The sequence below is a fragment of the Hyperoodon ampullatus genome (genome assembly GCF_949752795.1).
Source record: "Hyperoodon ampullatus genome assembly, chromosome: 14".
NCBI classification, from domain to species: domain Eukaryota; kingdom Metazoa; phylum Chordata; class Mammalia; order Artiodactyla; family Ziphiidae; genus Hyperoodon; species Hyperoodon ampullatus.
This window is the reverse complement of record NC_136927.1, coordinates 67,947,698-67,968,100: the sequence shown is the minus strand read 5'-3', so window position 1 is coordinate 67,968,100 and position 20,403 is coordinate 67,947,698. Positions and strand designations below refer to the sequence as shown.

The following is a 20,403-nucleotide window of genomic DNA, read 5'->3' as shown; positions in this document are numbered from 1 at the left end:
TTTCCTAAAGGACATAAAAGAATACTTTCCCAATAGAGGCATGTACTACTCACCTACTTAGAAAAACTCACTATGACAAAGATCAGTTTAGCCCCAATTAACTTTTTAAATTGTGATAAAATATACATAACATAGGGCTTCCCTGGGGGCGCAGTGGTTGAGTCCGCCTGCTGATTCAGGGGACACGGGTTCGTGCCCCGGTCCGGGAAGATCCCACATGCCGCGGAGCGGCTGGGCCCATGAGCCATGGCCGCTGAGCCTGCGCGTCCGGAGCCTGTGCTCTGCAACGGGAGAGGCCACAACAGTGAGAGGCCCATGTACCGCAAAAAAAAAAAAAAAAAAAAAAAAAATATATATATATATATATATATATATACATATATATATATATATGTATATACATAACATAAAATTTACCATTTTAACAATTTTTAGTGTCCAGTTCAGTGGTATTCTGTACATTCACATTGTTGTGCAACTATCACCACCATCATCCATCTTCAGAACTTTTTTCATCTTCCCGAACTGAAACTCTGTACCCATTAGAAAATAATGTCTCTTTCTCCCTTCCCATCAGTCCCTGGTTAAATTTCTTTTCAATTTTTGTTATCGTGGTAAAACACACATAACATAAAATTTACCATCTCAACTATTTTAAAGTGTACAGTTCATTGGTATTAAATATATTCACCACCATCACCACCATCCACCTTCAGAACTCCTTTCATTTTGAAAAGCCGAAGCCCTGTGTCCATTTATAATACTGATCAATTTTGGAGGAATCTATTTTTGAGCTTTGCAGGGAAAACTAACCCAAAAGGTCTTAAATATTATGTGAACAGCCAAAAATAACCAGGAACATTTTGAGAAGGAAGAGCCATATGAAGAAGGACTTTTCTATCATACATTAAGCCACAATATAGAACTAAAAGGATCAAAACAGTGCAAAACTGGCACAGAAACAGATTGTTAGAACAGAATAAACAGCTTGGAAAGTTACCCTTCTTCACAGATAAGGGTCTAGAGTATGAGGGTGGCATCACAAACTCATGGGGAAGGGAAAGATGCTGAACAATTGATAATTCTTTGAAAACAATATAGAGAGAGACAGTTTTTTCAGTTATTACTTTATACTCAAATGAATTCCAGAAGGATTACATACTTAATTTATTTAAATAAGGCCCCAAAAATCTAGAACATAAAGGTTAATATACATCACTGGATGAGGAAACACTTTAGAGCAAGAGTCAGCAAACTTTTTCTGTAAAGGGCCAGAGAGTAAATATTTTCATCTTTGCAGGCCTTATGGTCTCTGTTGCACCTACTCAGCTCTGCCATTATGCTGTGAAAGCAGAGACAGTATGTCAACAAATGGCTGTGGCTGTGTGTCAATAAGACTTTATTTACAAAAACAGATGGTGGGAAGATTTGGCTTTCCAGCCATAGTTTTCTGACCCCTGTTTTAGAGGGATAAAAGCAAAGAACAAAATAATTGGGGGAGAAAAAGCAAATATCATTAGGTTTGGCTACATAAAAATTAAGGACTCCAGGGCATAAAATATATATATACGATAAACAAAATGTTAAAGCAAACACACACACACACACACATAATGAAGGAAATATTTGCACCATACATGACAACAAAGTTAACATCTCCCCCTCTGTTTTCATCCTTCCCCTTTCCTTCTCCCCCTCACACACAAACATATACAATCATTGAAATCAATAAGAAAAAGAAACACACTAGTAGAAAAAATGGACAAAACTCTAAACAGAGGAAGAAATGACCAGTAAGCTTATAAATAGGTATTCAACCTCAAACATCTCAATTATATGCATATTAGGACCACAGAACTATTTTTTATATATCAAATATAACAGCAAAGTGTGTTTTTAGTGCCACTGACCAGTGTTGATGGGGAAGGCAGAGGTCAGGCAGGCCTGGTACCCACTGCTGATAGGGGTGTAAACTGATGCAACCTTTCTGGTGACCAAATAAGCAGTTTATATTGAAGCTTTGCATATGTTATATCCTTGGATCTATTGAACCTTTGAGAATCTACTCTAAGTAAATCATCAAAGCTGTGGACAAATACTTTTATACAATGATAATCACGATGGCATAATTTATAGTAGCAAAAATTAGAAACAACCTCAAAATCCAATAGTATGGAAAGTGGTTCCATAAATTATGGTACACTCAGACAGAGCTGTATGAGGTTGTCATTTAAAATCTCTTTTCCAAAGACTATATAAAGACAGAATAAAATAGTCAACCTCTAAGCAACATTTGACTCAGCAGACAGACCTTTCTTCTAAGAACACCTCCTTCCCTAGGCTTCTGAGATGCCACACCATCCTAATTTTCTTTCTTCCTCCCTGGCAGATGGTTCTTGGTCCCCTTTGTTCTCTTCTTCTTGGCTTAACATGTAGCTATTGAGGTGTCCCAGGGCTTTCTCTTGGGGCCCCTTCTTTGCTCTGTCTTACTTCCTACATGATCTCAGACAGTCCCTTCACTTTAAAAAGGTTGCATTTGTAAGCTGATGACTCTCAAATTTTGAAATCCATCCCTGAGACCACCCCTTGGATGTTAAAGAGGCACGTCAACTTGGATGGCCCTGCAGAACTCTCGATTCTCTTCAGATTCCCACCTCCCTCCCACCCCAGTCTCTCCAGTCTCAAAATACGGCACCATCATCCACTTAGGTGCTCAAGTCAAAAACCAAGGGTCATCTCTAAGTCCTTCCCTTTGTCACCTGACACACAAGCCCTGGCGGCTCTACCTCTTTGTTTCTCCATCTCCACGGCCAACACTCAGGCTCTCACCTAAGCCTCTGAGATAGTTTGTGATAAGGCCTCCCTGTTCCCACTCATGCTCCCATAGGAAGAGACTCCTACTGTCTCTTCTCCACTCAGCAGCCAGCAAAGGCTTTTCACAATCTATGTCTCACCACATGCTTCCCCATCTCAAATCCCACCAGTGGCTTTTCATCTCAGCCCAATTAAATGTACACGTCCTACCACAGTCTTCAGGGGTCAATGTCCCCCAGGCTACCTCTCTGCCTCCATCTTCCTTCCGTCCTCAAGTTCATTCCCATGCCATGCCTTCATCCCTTTCCTCCAGATTCCCACGTGGCTGCCTCTTTCTCCACATTCAAAGGTCAGCCCAAGTCACCTCCTCAGAGGCACTCTCCCTGGTGTCATAGATTACCCACGGCCTCCCACCCCAGCCCTTATTTATACCACTACTTTGCTTAGGTTCTTCAAAGCACAGAGTAGATGACTAATTTTGTTGAATTGACAAATGTTAGGGTGAAAGTTATTTTGTAAATACACACACATTCGCTCTGTGTTTGAATGCGGATACCAAGAGTGAACACAACTGGGTTGAGTACACCCCGTGTGTGCCCCCCAGGACACGGACAAACAATGGCTATCAGTCTCTTTCTCTAAAAAGGACAAAGAGATCCTCTCACTGATAATGTTTATTGCTAATGATAGAATTTGAGCTTTCAGGCAAAAACTTGTTTCACCACCATGACCTTATAGTTTCCCAGTACTTGGAAGAATTTTCTGCTGAGATTAGTGTGGAAAATATAAATTTTTTATTGAAGTATAGTTTATTTACTATATTGTATTAGTTTCTGGTGTACAGCACAGTGATTTATTTATTTATTTATTTTGCAGATTATATTCCATATAGGTTAGAAAGTATAAATTTTTTGTATTGTACAATGAAATGTGTCAACATTTAGAAGATCTGTATAACTCAGTCAACCAATTCTTTATTTTTTCCTCCGGGTTTACTGCGATATAATTGACATATAATATTGTGAAAGTTTAAGGTGTATAACGTGTTGATTTGATACATTTGATACATTGTAAAATAATTACCACAGTAAGGTTAGTTAACACCTCCATTATCTCTGGTAATTACCCTTTTTGCATATGTGTGGTGAGAACATTTAAGATCTACTCTCCTAGCAATTCCAAATATATAATATATTATTGTTAACTATAGTCAGCCTGCTGTACGTTAGATCTCCAGAACTTATTCGTCTTATAACTGGAAGTTTATACCCTCTGACCCCCACCCTTACCAGCCCCTAGCAATAACCATTCTACTCTGTTCCTATGAGTTTGGCTATTTTACTTCCACATGTAAAGTGGTATCATACAATATTTGTCTTTCCCTGACATTTTGCTTAGCATAATGCCCTCGAGTTTCATCCATGTTGTCCTAAATGGCAGTATTTCCTTCTCTTTTATGGCCAAATAATATTCCGTGTGTGTGTGTGTGTGTGTGTGTGTGTGTGTGTGTGTGTACACCACATTTTTTTATCCATTCATTCGTTGATGGACATTTAGGTTGTAGTGAATAATGCTACAATGAATATTGCAATGCAGATATCTCTACAAGGTAGTGATTTCATTTCCTTTGGATATATACTCAAAAGTGGGATTGCTGGATCATATGGTAGTTCTATTTTTAATTCTTAAAGGAATCTCCATACTATTTTCCACAGTGGCTTCACCAATTTACATTCCCACCAGCAGTGCACAGAGCTCCCTTTTCTCCACACCCTCACCAACACATATTATCTCATCTTTTTGATTAATAGACAATCTAAAAGGTATGAGGTGATATCCCATTGTGGTTTTGACTGGCATTTCCCTGATGATTAGTATGTTGGTCATCTTTTCATGTTCCTGTTGGCTATTTGTATATCTTCTTTGGAAAAATGTCTATTCAGGTCCTCTGCCCATTTTTTAATTGGATTATTTAGCTTTTTTGCTATTGAGTTGTATAAGTTCTTTATATACTTTGGATATCAACTCCTTATCTGATATATGGTTTGCGAATATTATCTCCCATTCTGTAGGTTGCCTCTTCATTTTATTAGTTGTTTCTTTTGCTGTACAGAAGCCTTTTAGTTTGATGTAGTCCTACTTGTTTACTTTTGCTTTTGTTGCTTTTGTTTGCTTTTGGTGTCATATCCAAAAAAGTGAACCAATACTTTCTACAGACCAATACGTTATGTTGAAAAACTATGCATGTATAAAAGAGAGCCATTCAGAATGTAAGACAAACCAATGGATTTTAATGTAATAGCATAAGAAACGCTAAAAATTGATCTAGTTGCAGATTCCACATTGCAATTAACCTTCAAGAAACTAATACCTGTTGCATTTGATTGAGATTTCAAAGAATATCCACATTTATCTGAAAAAGCAATTAAAATATTTCCTCCCTTTTCCAACTATATATCTGTGTGAGGTAAGATTTTCTTCATTTACTTCAACCAAAATAACATATCACAACAGATTGAACTCAGAAGTGGATGAGAGAATCCAGCTGTCTTCTATTAAGCCAGACCTTTAAAAGATTTGCAAAAGCATAAAACAAGGCTACTCTCCTCACTATTTTTTTCATTTTGAAAATATCATTTCTTGATTATTTGTGAAAAAGTCTAATTTACTTTCCTATATGAATATTTAGTAGAATTTTTAAAATATTTTGATTAAAATTATATATTCAAAGTCTGAGTCAGTTTTAAGAAACCTTTGCCTTAAAATAAATGGATAATCCAGAAAAAAAAAGAAAAAGAAAATATCATTTCTCATAAAAAGATTTATGTCAACATGTGGTGGTTTTCAAACGTGTCCGCAAATTCTCCTCCCTTCAATTAGGTAGAGCCTAATACCCTTCCCCTTGAGTGTAGGTTGGACTCAGTGAATCATTTCTAATGAGTAGAATATGGCAGAAGCAATGGTATGTGACTTAGAAGGCTAGGTCGTAAAAGGCACTGTGGTTCCCTCCTTGCTCTATCTCTTGGGTCACTGGCTCTGCAGGAAGCCAGCTGCCATGTTGAGAGGATGCTCAAGCAGCCCTAGGGAGAGGCTCATATGGCAAGAAACTGAGGCCTCCTGCCAAGAGCCGTGTGGGTGAGGCATCTTGGAAGTGGATTTTCCAGCCCTAGTTAAACCTTGAGGCGATGGCAAACTTATGAGAGACCCCGAGTTAGAATCACCCAAGCTAAGCTGCTCCGGGGTTCTTGACTCACAGAAATTGTGTAAGACAGTAAATATTTATTGTTTTAAGTTTCTAAATTCTGAGCTCATCTGCTATGCAACAATAGATAACTAGTACAACAGTTAATGAATTTATTTTTATGTTTTAGTCAGTGAATACACATTTATTTTAATTCCTCAGTTTTAATTTCCAATATGGTAAATATTGATATAGAACCCAGTTAAACAAAAGTTCTTAGGGGTTCTCAGTTTTTAATAATATAAAGGGGCTTTGAGACGAAAAAATGTGAAGACTATTGTCCTAAACTCTGCAAATTGCTCCTTTATTAAGCTTTTCTCAAATTATCCCACGTGAGAGCAACTTCTGTTTCCGATCAGGACTCTGACTGATAGAACGACACCAAAATATTATCAATGATTGTTGCTCTTCAGTAGGAGGACATGATTTTATCATCTTCTTAATGTTTTCTTTTCTGTACTTTAATTTTTTTCTGCAAATAAGGATGCATTGTTTTTATAATTAGGAGAAAAGAAACTTCCCTTTTCAAAACCATCAAAAGTGAAAGTTAGAGCTGTGTTTTCTTTAGATGAGTCAATGGTTGAAGCTTGGCTTGCAGAGCCCAGGTGTCCGCCAACGCACCTGGGAGTTGGGGAGAAGTCTGTGGGGGTGGGGTGGGGGAGGGGAGGTGGCTGAGGAGCCAGCACCCCCCGCCTACCTCAGCCAGAATAGTTCCTTCATGTGCTTTACATATTGGGTTTCTGCATAATATTTCATTTAAAGAAAAGTTTCCACTTAAAAAAAAAAGTTTGAAAGACTTTACCATGCGAATAACAGCTGAAGAGTTAAAATCAGGCTATAGAAGAATCACTCAAACTTTTTCCTCAATGTGAACAGAGTTTCCATAAAGGAAACCCTACACATTCTGAGGGAAGAACAGAAACCCTGACAACTTAATAAGTGTTTGGTGGTTTCAAGAGAGGCTGGCTCATGTGGCCATGGAAAGAAATTATAGGGATGAAGAACTTATCCAGGGACCCCCCAATACTAAGGAGGGGTCAGCAGAAACCAAGAAGCCAGCAGAAACACCAGGGTCCTTAAGGCCCACAGAGACACAGATCAGAACCACAAGTGAATGGTTCTCTTATTTTCTTTAAAAAAAAAAGCAAGAGGTACCAGGACCACCTGGTGGTTAAAAGCATGGGCTTCAGGGACAACAGATCTGGGTTCAAGTCCCAAGTTTGACACTTAAAACCTATGAGATCTTGGCAAGTGATATAGCCTCTCACAGCTTCAATGTAAGGGTACAATGTACAATTTCACCTGTAAAATGAAGTCTGAGAATGTAAAATTGTGAAGCCATTTTGCAAAACAGTTTAGCAGTTTCTTAAAAGTTAATCATAAATTTACCACATGACCCAACAATTCCATTCCTAGGTAACTACCCAAGAGAAATGAAAACATACGTCCCCAAAAGGACTTGCATACAAATGTTCTTAGCAGCATTACTCATCATAACCCCAAATGGAAACCATCCAAATGTTCATCAACTGGTGAATGGGTCCCCAAAATGTGGCACATCAATACTGCAGAATACTATAAGGCAATAAAAAGGAATAAAGTCCTGATGCATGCCACAGCCTAGATGCACCTTGAAAACATTATTCTAAATGAAAGAAGCCAATCACAAAAGATCACATAGTGTATAAGGCCATGTAAATGAGATGTCCAGAAAAGGCAAATATATAGAGGCAAAAAATAGATTTGTGGTTGCCTGGGGCAGGGGCTGGAGTAGAAACTGGGAATGACTACAAATGGACTCAAAGTTTCTTTTTGGGGCAATGGAATAGTCTAAAACTAGGCTGTGGTGATGGATTCCCAAGTTTGTAAATTTACTGAAAATCATTGAACTGTACACTTAAAATGGGCAAATTTGACGATATGTAAATTAAACCTCAATAGAGCTGTTTTTTAAAAATGGAGTTTGACTCTCTACCTCAGAGGGTTGCTGGAAGGATTAGCTGAGATAATGCCTGTAAAGCAGGCAGCCTGGTACAAAGCAAGCCCTTGGTAAATAATAATCATGATGACAATCAGAATATACACTAATAATAGATTATGTAAGTGTAGAATAATAGATAATGCAGGATAACAACAATTTATATCATATGTACTTCTCATTTAAATTTTTTAAATTATAGTTAATTTACAATGTTGTGTTAGTTTCCGGTATACAGCAAAGTGATTCAGTTATACATATATGTTTTCATATTCTTTTCCATTATAGTTTATTACAAGATATTGAATATAGTTCCCTGTGCTATACAGTAGGACCTTGTTGTTTATCTATTTTATATACAGTAGTTTGTATCTGCTAATCCTAAACTCCTAATTTATCCCTCTGCCTCCCTTTTCCCCTTTGGCAACCATAAGTTTGTTTTCTATGTCTGTGAGTCTGTTTCTGTTCTGTAAGTAAGTTCACCTGTGTCATAGTTTAGATTCCAGATATAAGTGATATCATATGTATAGCACATGTACTTCTTACCATACCACTCCCACATGTGTCAACCCAATTTAATCCTACAGGATTAAATTAAGGCAGGTGTACTATATCATCCTTGTTTTTACAGATGGGGGAAACCAAGGCACCAAGAAATTAATGAACTTTCCCAGGTTGCGCAGCTAGTATACAGCAGAGCTGGGATGGGGAGTCCTGGATAACTAGCTCCGGAGACTCTGCTTCTCTCCACGACCCTGCACTGACTCTCAGTAAACGTCAGCTGTGTACTGAGTTACTGCTCTACCTAGTGATGGGGGAAAAGGTCCAGAAAAGGATCAGAGACAGCTCCCCAAGAAGGTACCACAGGACCTAAACCCAAAGGGTGTAGGACTTAGGGGAAGAGTGTTCCAGATAGAAGGAACCGCATATGGAAAGGTAGAAAGGTAAGAGAACGCAGGGCTTGGGCAGGAAGCCAGAGGAGGTGGAGGTGGCTGGAACTGATACCCAGCAGTGGGAACATGGGGCTCAGGCAAGTCCAAGGCCACGGAAGGTCCCTGGTGCCCGGACATTAGCCTGAGACGATGCGGAGCCAGAGAAGGAAAGTCAGTGAGTTCCCCAGCACTGCCTTACTCCAGGAATGACTCACATCACCCTGGCAGGTGGAGGAGGTTGACTCAGCCACTGCTGTGAGCTCAGGGGAGCGGGGGAGCTGCTACCCCACGTTCCCATCCCACTGTCAGCTAACTCCCCAGCACCAGCTCCCCAGCATGCAGAAGCCACCCTAGCCAGCTGGGAGCACCGGGCTTGGTCATGCTGCCAGGAAGCTGAGCATAGTCTGGTGAGAGCGCCTGCTGGCGGCTGGCAGCTTCCACACCCCCGCTCAAAGCCCAGATAACTGTGGACCCCAGGGGCACCTCTCACCGCACTCCAACTGCCTGCCACGGGGCGCAGTGCTCTGGCCCTCCACTCTCACTTGGCTGTCAGGGGACCAGCCTGGGGGATCTATCACTTTTCTTATTCAGATTTAATATACAGATAACCATTTGCATGTGTGCACAAAACATTCACTGTGGCAAAAGCAAAACTACTGAAAACACTTGCATGCCTAACAAAAAGGAAGTAGTTCAAAAATGCTGGTGAATCCATACTGCAGAATACTACGAAGCAATAAGAAAGAAGAATGCAGATCTATTATCCCATTGTACTAGGCATGAAAACACCTCCAAGATACACTGTTGGGTAAAAATAAATACCTACAGAATAATGTATCGAGTATATCATCACTTACATAAAAACCAAAACAAACAAAAATCACAAACTAGCTCTTTATTTCGCCAAGTCTACAAATACGTAAGTAAGAAAGATGCCTAGAAGGAAACACATCAAACTAAGAGGAGCAGTAATCACAGAAGAGAGGGAGGGAGGGAGGGAGGAAGGAAGGGAGGGAGGAAGGGAGGGAGGGAGGGAGGGAGGGAGGAAGGGAGGGAGGGAGGGAGGGAGGGAGGGAGGGAGGGAGGAGGGATGGATGGGACTTTTTACATTTCTATGTAGTTTGATTTTTACCAGAAGCATGTATTTGGGTTCTTAAAAACATTAAAGTCTTGAAAAAAAACAAAAAAAAACAACAGAGGGAAAAGTGTGTTAAAATGATCACCATGCTGGTGCAGGGTTCAGCGTCACTTTTCAGAGAGCTGTGACATCCAGGATCTTGTCTAATTCTTGCTACACCCCCTTGAGGGCAAGCGTTCAAAACCCCTTTGACAGATTAAGAAACTGGAAACGGAGAGGTGAAACAAGCTGTTCAAGGTCACATGCAGGGCCGAGGGGCCCCTGGACCTTGGACCCAAGCCCAGCACTCTTTCTAACCTGTACCCGTGGGAGTGCACCGCGGTGCGGGCCAGGGGGCGGGGGCCTGGGGTGGGGAAGCGGAAGGCTGCGGGGGGAGGTACGGATGCTCCGAAGCAGCCGGTCGTCCAGCTCACAGAGCCTCCGAAAAGCCCCTTCAGCGAGGGGAAAGGGGCCTCCGTCAGGGGAGAAGGGGGTGGAAGATGAGTGTGAAAGGAGGGCTGATGCAGCGCCGCCCACGACAAAATCAGACGTCATGACGTGCCGCCCACTGAGTGGGAGGGACCCGACGCATCACCCGGCAAATGACACGTGGGAAGTAGCCTCGCAGGGCCACGTCCCTGGAGCCTGAGATTTCACGCCTCTCTCACAGGGGCTGCTCACCCCAGGCTGCAGCCCCAGGCTCTGGCTGCGCTTTTTGCATCCGAGTGGTTCCGGGAATGGGAATGCCTCTCTACTCAGTTCCCAGAGCTCTCTGTAACCAGGGCAGAAAGGGAAGTGTGCTTCTCAGAGGGTTCTAGAACCTGAGGACCCTAATACTCTTGTAAACCCTAAGACTCTTTGGAGTGGTAAATGCCTCCACCCCTCAGTTCTTTTATTCGCTGCTTTAGCACCAAGTGTCTGGTTGTGGGGGGGGGGGGGGCGGGTGTGGAGACAGGAGGCCAGAGGGACCCAGGAAACATGGCTAGGTCCCTCCAAGGACAGGCAGAAGGGATTCATATACAGGGAGGGACCAGAGCCTGCTGAGGGGAACACAGGATGCATGGACACATCTCAGCTGGACAGTGAGCAGGCATGACCCCTCAGAGCATGCTCAGTGAAGAGGGCTTTGGCAAAATCACCGATCCTTTGTTCACTCTTATAATGGGGAGCAAACCCACGAGGCCATGAAGCCAGGGACAAGAGCATGGATCCTGGGAGTTCTGATTCCAGCTCTCCTCCCTTGGTCAAGTTTCTGAACCTTGCTGGGTCTCAGTTTCCCCATCTGTAAAATGGGTATTTTTATACCTGCCTCTTTGGTATCATGATATCTGGATCATAAGACACATTAATAACAATAACTAAATAAAATATAACAAGTACAGGGTATCCATAAAATCTGGAAACAGATTATATGAATGCATATATGTGTTCATATTTATTTATTCATCCGTTTTACAGAGTGAAAATGTCCTAGACAACATTGTATACATGCGTCTCTGTTTCTAGACTTGCTGGACACTCTTTAAATAAATAATTTTATACAAGTATAATTTTATATAAATGTAATGAAATAAAATATAGTAACAATATAATAAACTAAAACATACTAATCACTTACACAGTAGGAGGGACCATGTCAAGGACTTGCAGGTATTCTCTATTTTCGTGTTCACAGCAAGCCCTGGAGGTGGATACTATTATTATCCCCATTTTACAGAGGCAGAAGCTAAGGTACAGGGAGCTGAAGAGACTTGGCAGGGTCACCCAGGGGATAATTCACAAAACCAGCTTGAGACCTGGGTCATCTAACCTCAGAGCCTATGCTCTCCACCCCTCTAAACCGTCTACCTCTAAAGTGAAGATCGAATAAAAGGGACCAGCAGAGACAGTTCTGCCGTACAGAGGAGGAGCTTAGGAAATGCAAAGTCCTGTGAGTACTGAGCTCCTGGAGGAGAGAAACCAAATCCAACTGGTTCACCACCATATCTGGAATAGTAATGCACAAGATGTAGGTTGACAGTCAATATTAGAGGGAGGGAAGGAAAGTGAGTATTCATTAGCCAAAGGCCGGTATTCTTGTTTTCAAAAAGAAGTCTCAGATTTCCGAGCCCTTCCTAGGAGCATCCACCTCCTAAGATGTGTGGGGCTGCCCAAATGTGGATGAGGGCCAGACCGACCCTGCTCTCCCCTCCACTGGCACAGAACCCAGAATCCAAGAGGCCCAGGTGGCCACACACCAACCAGGACCAGGAGTGACCTACCTTCCTCGGTGTCGTTCCTAAGCGAGGCCTCCAGCAGGGCCACGCTGGCCTCGAAGGACACCTTCTTTCGCCGGCCGCCCGTGCTGCGCTTCCGTTCATGCTTGCGCTTGCGATGCTGCAGGTCCTGCTCATACTGCGCCCACTTCTTCAGCTGCTGAGCCCGGCGCTTCTGGGCGGCGCGCAGCCGCTCCAACGTGGGCACCTTCTCCAGCAGCTGCAGCTCGGTCAGCAGGTCCACGTGGCTGGCCATGGCCTCCGCGCCTCCCCGCGCCCTGGCTGGAGGCTAGCACAGCGTGCCGGGGGCCGGGGCAGCATGGGGGCTCCTGCGGGGCTGGGGCCGCATGCTGGAGCCTGTGGTGGGGAAGGGGAGAGACACACATGGACATGCTTGTCAGGCTTAAACTCCGATCTGATGATGTCACCCGGCCCCATGTTCCAAATGCTTTTTTCCCCCTATTTTATTATTTTTATTTTTTTAATTGAGATATAAATGACCTATGACATTGTGTAAGTTTCAAGTGTACAACATGTTGATTTGATATACTGCAGTATGATTACCACTGTTAGCTAACACCTCCATCATGGTCACATAATAATCCTTACTTTCGAGTGGTCATATTGTAATTTCATATAAGGTTGTTCTATTGTTATAACACATACGGGGTTTATTTTTATAACATAGAAGGGGTTTATTGTTAGTTTTAAAGGAATGAGGATTATATTTTAAATGTCTCTGTATTAATTACAAAATAGGTTAATATTGACAGATATAATCCACATAAACGAAAGCTCGTTGGGAACCTTAATCTTAAGAGTATAAAGGGGTCCTAAGACCCACAAATAGCTGCTGAGCTATTGGGACCTAGAAAACCTTAGTTGAAGTTTTCCTCTTTGGATGACTTTTTAAAAAAAAAAAATTCACACCTCTTGCTCTCATCAGTTCTTGGGAGACATGAGGTCAACAAAATTTCAGTGTGAAGCCAAGTGGGTGCTGTCTTCCTGTAAGCGCAGACCCTATGGGCTCTCAGATGCAGAAGGAAAAGTTCTCGGAACAACGTGAGCCTTTCTAAGCCTGTTTTCCCACCTGTAAAATTTTGTATCCACCTCCTAGAATTTACAGGATGTTCAAGGAAGAAAGAGCTGACCAAAAAATTTATACCAAAGAGAAACAAGTTATAGCAAAGAGAAACAGCTTGGAGGAAGAAAAGCAGGGACACGTAAACGCAGCACATCTGGGAACCCATGGGGGCAAGGCTGGTGGAAGATTGCAGGATGCTGGGTACAGGTCTACATTTATGTGCTGTGGAAATGCTCACTGTCCTAAAGGGAATCAGCATAGCACTGGGCTTCAGCAAGTGATTGTTAATCTCCTGGGTTCCCTGCTTCACTCTGGAGCTGCTGGTCCTCAGGAGGCTAAAGACCAGGATTCAGCCTTCGGCTGGACCCTCAGGAGCTCAGGATGTTCTTCAGGTCTCTCCCTGAAGAGACTGGAGCATACCCAGGAGGAATGGGAAAGGGGTTGGCTTGGCAATATTCAGAGGGCAAAGGCTCCTGGGGTCTGAGTGGACCTGATCTCAAGGATAAACATAAGCCAGGGATTTCCCTGGTGGCACAGTGGTTAAGAATCCACCTGCCAATGCAGAGGACACGAGTTCGAGACCTGGTCCAGGAAGATCCCACACGCCACGGAGCAACTGAGCCCGTGCGCCACACCTACTGAGCCTGCACGCCACAACTACTGAAGCCCTCGCGCCTAGAGCCCGAGCTCCACAACAAGAGAAGCCACTGCAATGAGAAGCCTGCACACTGCAGTGAAGAGTAGCCCCCGTATAGCAGTGAAGACCCAACGCAGCCAAAAATAAATAAGTAAATAAATTTATTTTTTTTAGAAAAAGGATAAACATAAGCCAATGGCAAGGCTCAGCAGGAAACAAGCAAACTGCCCTTGGTTGCCTCTTGTTTTGTTCTGAGTATCTTGCAATGCTTTTTCAATTAGTTAAACTTTTTATTTTGAGATAATTATAAATTTACATACGGTTGTAACAAATAAAGTGGAACGATCCCGCGCAAACTTTACCTAGTTTATCCCAAAGGTAACATCTTGCAAAACTAAAGTACAGTGTTGAAACCAAGAACCTGACATTGATACAACCTATCAATCTATTCAGATGTCCCCAGTTTTATATGTACTCATTTGTATGTGTTTAGTTTTAAGCAATTTTGTCACAAGTGTAGGTTTGTGTATCCACCACCACAGTCAAGATACAAACAGTTCCATCACACAAGGGTCCCTCATCCCCCACTCCCAACGCACTCCTGTCCTTGCCCCTGTCAATCACTGATCTATTCCCCATCTCTTGAATTTTGTCACTTCAAAAATGTTATATAAAAGAATCAGACAGTGGGTAACCTTTTGGGATTGACTTTTTTCACTCAACATCCCTTGAGATTCATCCAAGTTGTTTTGCATAACAGTAGTTCATTCCTCTTTGGTTGCTGAGTGGTACCCCCACTTTATGGATGTGCCCCAGTTTGTTTATCCATTCACTCATGGAAGAGCATCAGGGTTGTTTCTAGTTTGGGGCTAATATATTCATGTACAGGTTTTTGTGTGAACGTAAGTTTTCAATTCTCTGGAGTAAATACCCAAGAGTACAAGTTTCATAAGAAATTGTCAAACTATTTTCCAAAGTGGCTGTACCATTTTTTCATTCCCACCAGCCATGTGTGAGTGATCCAGTTTCTCTGCCAGAATTTGGCGTGCTCACTGTTTTTTAGTCATTTAGATAGATATTCCTTTTTTAAATTAAGGAGCTCAGAAGAGTTGAATTCACAACCATGCTGTATCATCATGATGGTCAGAACTCACTGGGAGCTAGTGGACCACATATTTACTTTCCCCCACTTCTTCAAGGAATCAAACAGTGAAATCTGCCCTGTGATGAGTCCTGGTTCAGAGATGGATTGAGGATCAGCTCTGCCTTCTAGGAAACCCAAGTCTGCCTGTCTGTCATCTATCTGTAAACTAATCTAATCCTTCTGATGACCTAATGAGATAGGTACTATTATCATCCCCATTTCACAGATAAGAAAACTGAGGCACAGAGAGATTAAGTAAACTACCCTACATCACACAGCTAGAAAATGGAAGACCTTTTCTGCCTAAGGTTATCAGAAAAGGCTCTCCAGAGTAGAAGGCAACTGATTTGAATCTCCAAGGATGAGTACTCCACCAGTTGAAGAGGGTAGACATGGAAGCTTGGCAATGTACAAAGGCATGGAGAGGGGCTGAACACCATGGAGGAAATTCTGGGAACCAACATGCACAAACGTGGCTGGAAGTGGATGGGACTGCCCAGCCCAATGGGAACAGAAGTCTTGTGGGAAGCAGTGAGCAACCTGTGGTACAAGGCCAGACAACCAGAAAGTCCCCTGTGGTCCACATCATGTTTGTGTGTTTGCTTGGTTGGTTTTTGGCCCACACCATGATTTACAGTATTGTCATTCATTGCTAAGTTTTAAAACATGAAGATTTTGTATCCAAAATCAGATTTTCAGCTTTTCTTAGAACATCTCAGTACCTGGCCACGTGGCAATTATCAGCAGGTTTGGAGTAGGACTGTCCCTTTAGATGGGGCCCATCTAATTTCCCATAGTCCCCACTACCCCCCATTACTCCCACCTGAACTCCTTCACTAACTGGCATCACTTGCTTGCTCCTATGGTCATTTCAGTTTGCAAGCCCTGCCTTAGGCGGAATGAGACAGCAGTCTCCAAATATCCACAGGTCCAATCTGCACAAGAAAGAGAAGATAGTCTGTGAGTCTCCCCAATGCAGAACAGGACCAAGGCATAGGGGAACAGTGGTGTGCACCAAAAAAAAACAGGCACCTGGCCTCCAGAGCTGTCCAACAAGCAATTGAACAAGGGCTTGTGGTCCAGTGGCTGTCTCTGGAGGTGGCAAATTCTCCGTCACTCACCAGAGAATACAATTTCTACTGGTGACAGATCAGCCTAAGTGTTCTGTACAGTTTCTTTCAGCCCTAAGATTCTGTACACAGATGGTTACTCATTGCTTCATTATTAAGTATTCACTGATCACCTGCTAAGTGGTAGGTACCAAAAACATGCTAAGACTGAAGATAAGAATAATCATATCAATCACCCTGTTAAAGCCATTCATCCTTTTCCAAGAACTTCCTCAGCCATCATCCCAGCCAGGTGCTTCCCTAAGTGTAGAGAGAGAACCCATACCGAGGGAATTTTCAAAAGTTCAGGACAAGACTTAATATAACATGGAATCAGAGACACCAAGTTACCTCCTTTTCATTTCTTTTTCAGTCTACCAGATTGTCTCCAGAAGAAAGTGCTAATAGTTCGTGGCTAATAGACATCTTTATAACCATGTTTATAACCATGTCAATTTCCCTCATAAACAAAGAGAAAGCAGGCCTCAGGCTAATAGCCTTGGGCAAGAAACCGTATCTGAGACAGAATGTAATAACAATGATTTTTTTTCCCCTGTGGATTTGGTTTCACAGTTAGTGTTTATTTACGGTAGTGAAATAAAATTTCCTTTTTTTTTTTTTTTTGCAGTACGCGGGCCTCTCACTGTTGTGGCCTCTCCTGCTGTGGAGCACAGGCTCCGGACGCGCAGGCTCAGCAGCCATGGCTCACGGGCCCAGCCGCTCCGCGGCACGTGGGATCTTCCCGGACCGGGGCACGAACCCGCGTCCCCTGCATCGGCAGGCGGACTCTCAACCACTGCGCCACCAGGGAAGCCCCAAAATTTCCTTTTTAAATAAATCTACTTCAGTAGATTTGGAAGTCTTACAAGGTGGTAGCAAAGAAAAATTAAATAATGATGGTATTTCGTGCTGGCAAAAATTGTGATGGACGTTTGGGAAACCGTCCTGGTCACTGATGCTCAGTGACAACAATCTTATAAAAGAAGCACTCATAGGAGCTCATTACTTCATCTGTAAAATATTTATTGGGCGTCTATCACATGGCCAGGACTGCACTGAGAGCTAGGTATACAGCAGGGTAAAGACAGGTACAGTCCCTACCCATTGGATGGATGACAAAACAGAGGCACAAGGGAGTGGAGGACACACTCACGGGATACAGAGACTGAGCAGTAACTTGAACCCTGGGACTGACTCCCAGTATAGTGCTCCCTCCTTGGGCCTCAGGGTGGTGGGCCCCATGCAGACAGAAGGCACTCACTGCTGTGCCTTCCCTGGCTTGGACAGTTTGCTTGGGTAAAGGAATTAAGGGCAGTTGCCCAGCCCCCTGGAGAAAGGTGAGAACAATGCCTCCCAAGGGCCAAAAAAGGGGGCCAGAGCACATTTTCTCTGACTTTGCTCTCTCTGCCAGCCCCCACCCCGCTCGCCCCTCTGGGTTCCCTGGAGCTGGGGCTCCAGGACAGCTCCCTCTTGACTGCTGGTTTTCAGGTGACCTAGTTTCCCCCAATAGACCCACACACCTCCTCCCACCCCCGTCCAAGAAAACCCTGCTTGGTCTAATTAAAGAATTGCCATCAGTGCTGTTAACACAGCAGCTGGGCAGCCCCCAAGACAGGGCACTGGCCTGGGTGCTGGGGCAGCCCACAGAAGTCCTGACTCCTATGAGCTGTGGATTGGCTCCCTCGTGAGACCCGGTGCCCCTGCCCGTAGTTCCAGAGATAGCCCTGGTTGGTGATGGGGACACAGCCCAAACTGCCAGGACCCAGGAGAGCAATGGCATTATCAACTCTTTTTTTTTTCTCTCTCTCTTTTAAGGGTAGGGGAGTTTTTATTTATTTAGTATTTATTGGCCGCTGCGCGTGGCATGCGAGATCTTAGTTCCCCCACCAGGGATTGAACCCATGCCCCCTGCAGTGGAAGCGTCCTGGAGCCCTAACCACAGGACCCCCAGAGAATTCCAGGCATCCTTAACTCTTAAAGGAGATCCCCAAGGAGGACCTCACTGGAGGAAAACCAGCTCTACGGAGACATACTGAGCCCAGTGTGTTGTGGGAGCATCCGGATGGACCATCTTGAAGAGAACTGGGCATGATGTGGGGACGCAAGATAAGGGAATGGCTGGGCTAGAGACGCGGGTGGGGGAGGGGTCCGCAGAGGCCAGGTTGGGGTGAGGTTATCCAGGAAGTGTGTGTGCTCTTAAAAGAGGAATCAGAAGCAAGGGGAAAACAAAGTACGGTACTTGATAATTTTTCCAACAAGTGGCTGTGTCAGGTCTGGGTGGATGAACCAAAGTAGCCCGATTCTGGGCAGCCCCAAGTCTGAGGCCAACGCCCTTGACCCTCAGTGAGGCAGGAACAGGCAGTTGGAGTAAGCCTTGATTCAGCCTCTGACTACTGTTTGACAAAGCTGAACTGGATTCCTGTTGGTGTATCCACTAACCCTCGCTGAAGCAGAAAAGGGAAAACAAGCAGTGCAGGGAAGCAGGGGACGAGGTGGAGGCGGGCTGGACAGGGTGCACTACAGAATCCCTCCCCTCCCCAAAATGAAAAGAAGGCTATTATATAAGAGTGTTGTTTGGGGGATGATATGTCTCTGAGGAAACGAGAAGAAGAAAGGCACGGGCCCATTGAAACACACAGCCTGGTGATGGTCTGTCTAGTTCCCTCAGTATCACTCTGTGCTGATTGGCCAGAGTCCATGAGCAACGGCCTAAGCCCAGCCAGAGTGATTGGTTGGGGGGAGGCACATGACCTAATCTGGACCAGTCAGAAGCTGCCTCTTCCCACCGCCCATGAACCGGAAGCATGAACCCTAGTTGCGGCTGGAAGCCGGCCTTTGCATAACGCCAATACTCGGGAGTCAGAGGAGGGAAACAGGGTCCTTTAATTTAGGGACCTCTGGACTTTATCTCCTTTATTATTTAAGCCAGTTGAATTGATTTTGTTACTTGTAGCCAAAAGTACCCTAACAGACATTTATGCTACTTTTAGGGATGCAGGAATGGGGGAGCCCCAGAAGGAGGTGTTGCCTGAATCAGAATGAATGGTCTCTTGCTGGGGCATATCACCAGATACCTCCACTTCCCCTAGAATGGCCATCTTATGGCCCTCCAGGCCCAAGCTGAGGGCCAGCCTTGAAGAAGGGTGGGAAGGCCAAAGCCAGGTTTCCACGGCAGCCCCGCCCCCTGAGATAGGGGGAAGGGGACCCAGGCCTTGCGACGCCTCCATCCCAGAGGAGCGGCTTGTTGACACATCTTTGGGCTCGAGCCCAGTGCCTTGAGAAAAACAACACGAAGGAAGGTGAATTCAAATTGAAGAGACTTTAAAACATGAGTCAGACAGTGCCTCAAAGTTCACACTGTTAACAGAAAACGTTAAGATTTTTTTTCTTGTTCTTCAGCTATTCTTCTCCACCGGACCTTGGCAGCACCCTGGAGGAAGGCCGTGAGTGCTTGCGCCTCGTGCTTCCTGTACCATTGAGCACGAGGGAAAAAGCAAAACAAAACGCTGCACCGGCTTTCCCTGCTCCGAGCTCACTTGGGACCCACTTTCTCTCCTAAAGGATGCACACCTCCGCCCTCCCACAGCACGCTCCTTTGAATAATAGCGTCATTTCCCCTTTCCTGCTCACTCCCCACCCCCCAGTATAAAGATGCTTTACTCATGAACAAAGAGACTTCTGGGGCCCTTGGTGCTCCAACATCTGAATTAGAAATTAGCCTTGTCCCCCCACCAACTCCATTCTCATGGGATTTTGTAGACTTTCTGTTCCACCCCTGCTGTAATGAACCTTCTAGATTTCGTGCACAGTCATCCTAGACAGACATCCTGGTTTTAAATCTGTTGTGGGACTCGGGTCCCTGAGGGTCTGCTCCTTAGTTCTGCCTCTCCCAGCTGTGCTCCTTCATTCAGACCTCTGAGTGGTGGCCCTGGGCTTGGCCTTGATTTGTCACTGTTCTCCGAAGCCCACTTACTATAACCCAATTTGGCAAGACCTTGGGGGGTGGGGGGCAGGACTCGAAAACCACAAGTTCAACAAGAACAGAGTGATCGATCAAGCAACTAAAGCATCTTGAGTTCTCTCAGGAAAGAA

The 20,403-nt window shown here is 44.1% G+C and overlaps 1 protein-coding gene across 2 annotated transcripts in view; it reads right to left on the bottom strand.

The window, feature by feature from the left end:
- The window catches only part of PPP1R16B (protein phosphatase 1 regulatory subunit 16B), a gene marked incomplete at both ends in the record, with an annotated part of 71,450 nt that extends 58,857 nt beyond the window's left edge, over nucleotides 1-12,593 (bottom strand). For both annotated transcript variants that reach the window (XM_079718700.1, XM_079718701.1), the window contains one exon: nucleotides 12,344-12,593. In XM_079718700.1, the coding sequence (XP_079574826.1) occupies nucleotides 12,344-12,593 (250 nt within the window). The remainder of the gene's footprint in view (nucleotides 1-12,343) is intronic.
- Nucleotides 12,594-20,403: the final 7,810 nt, after the last annotated feature.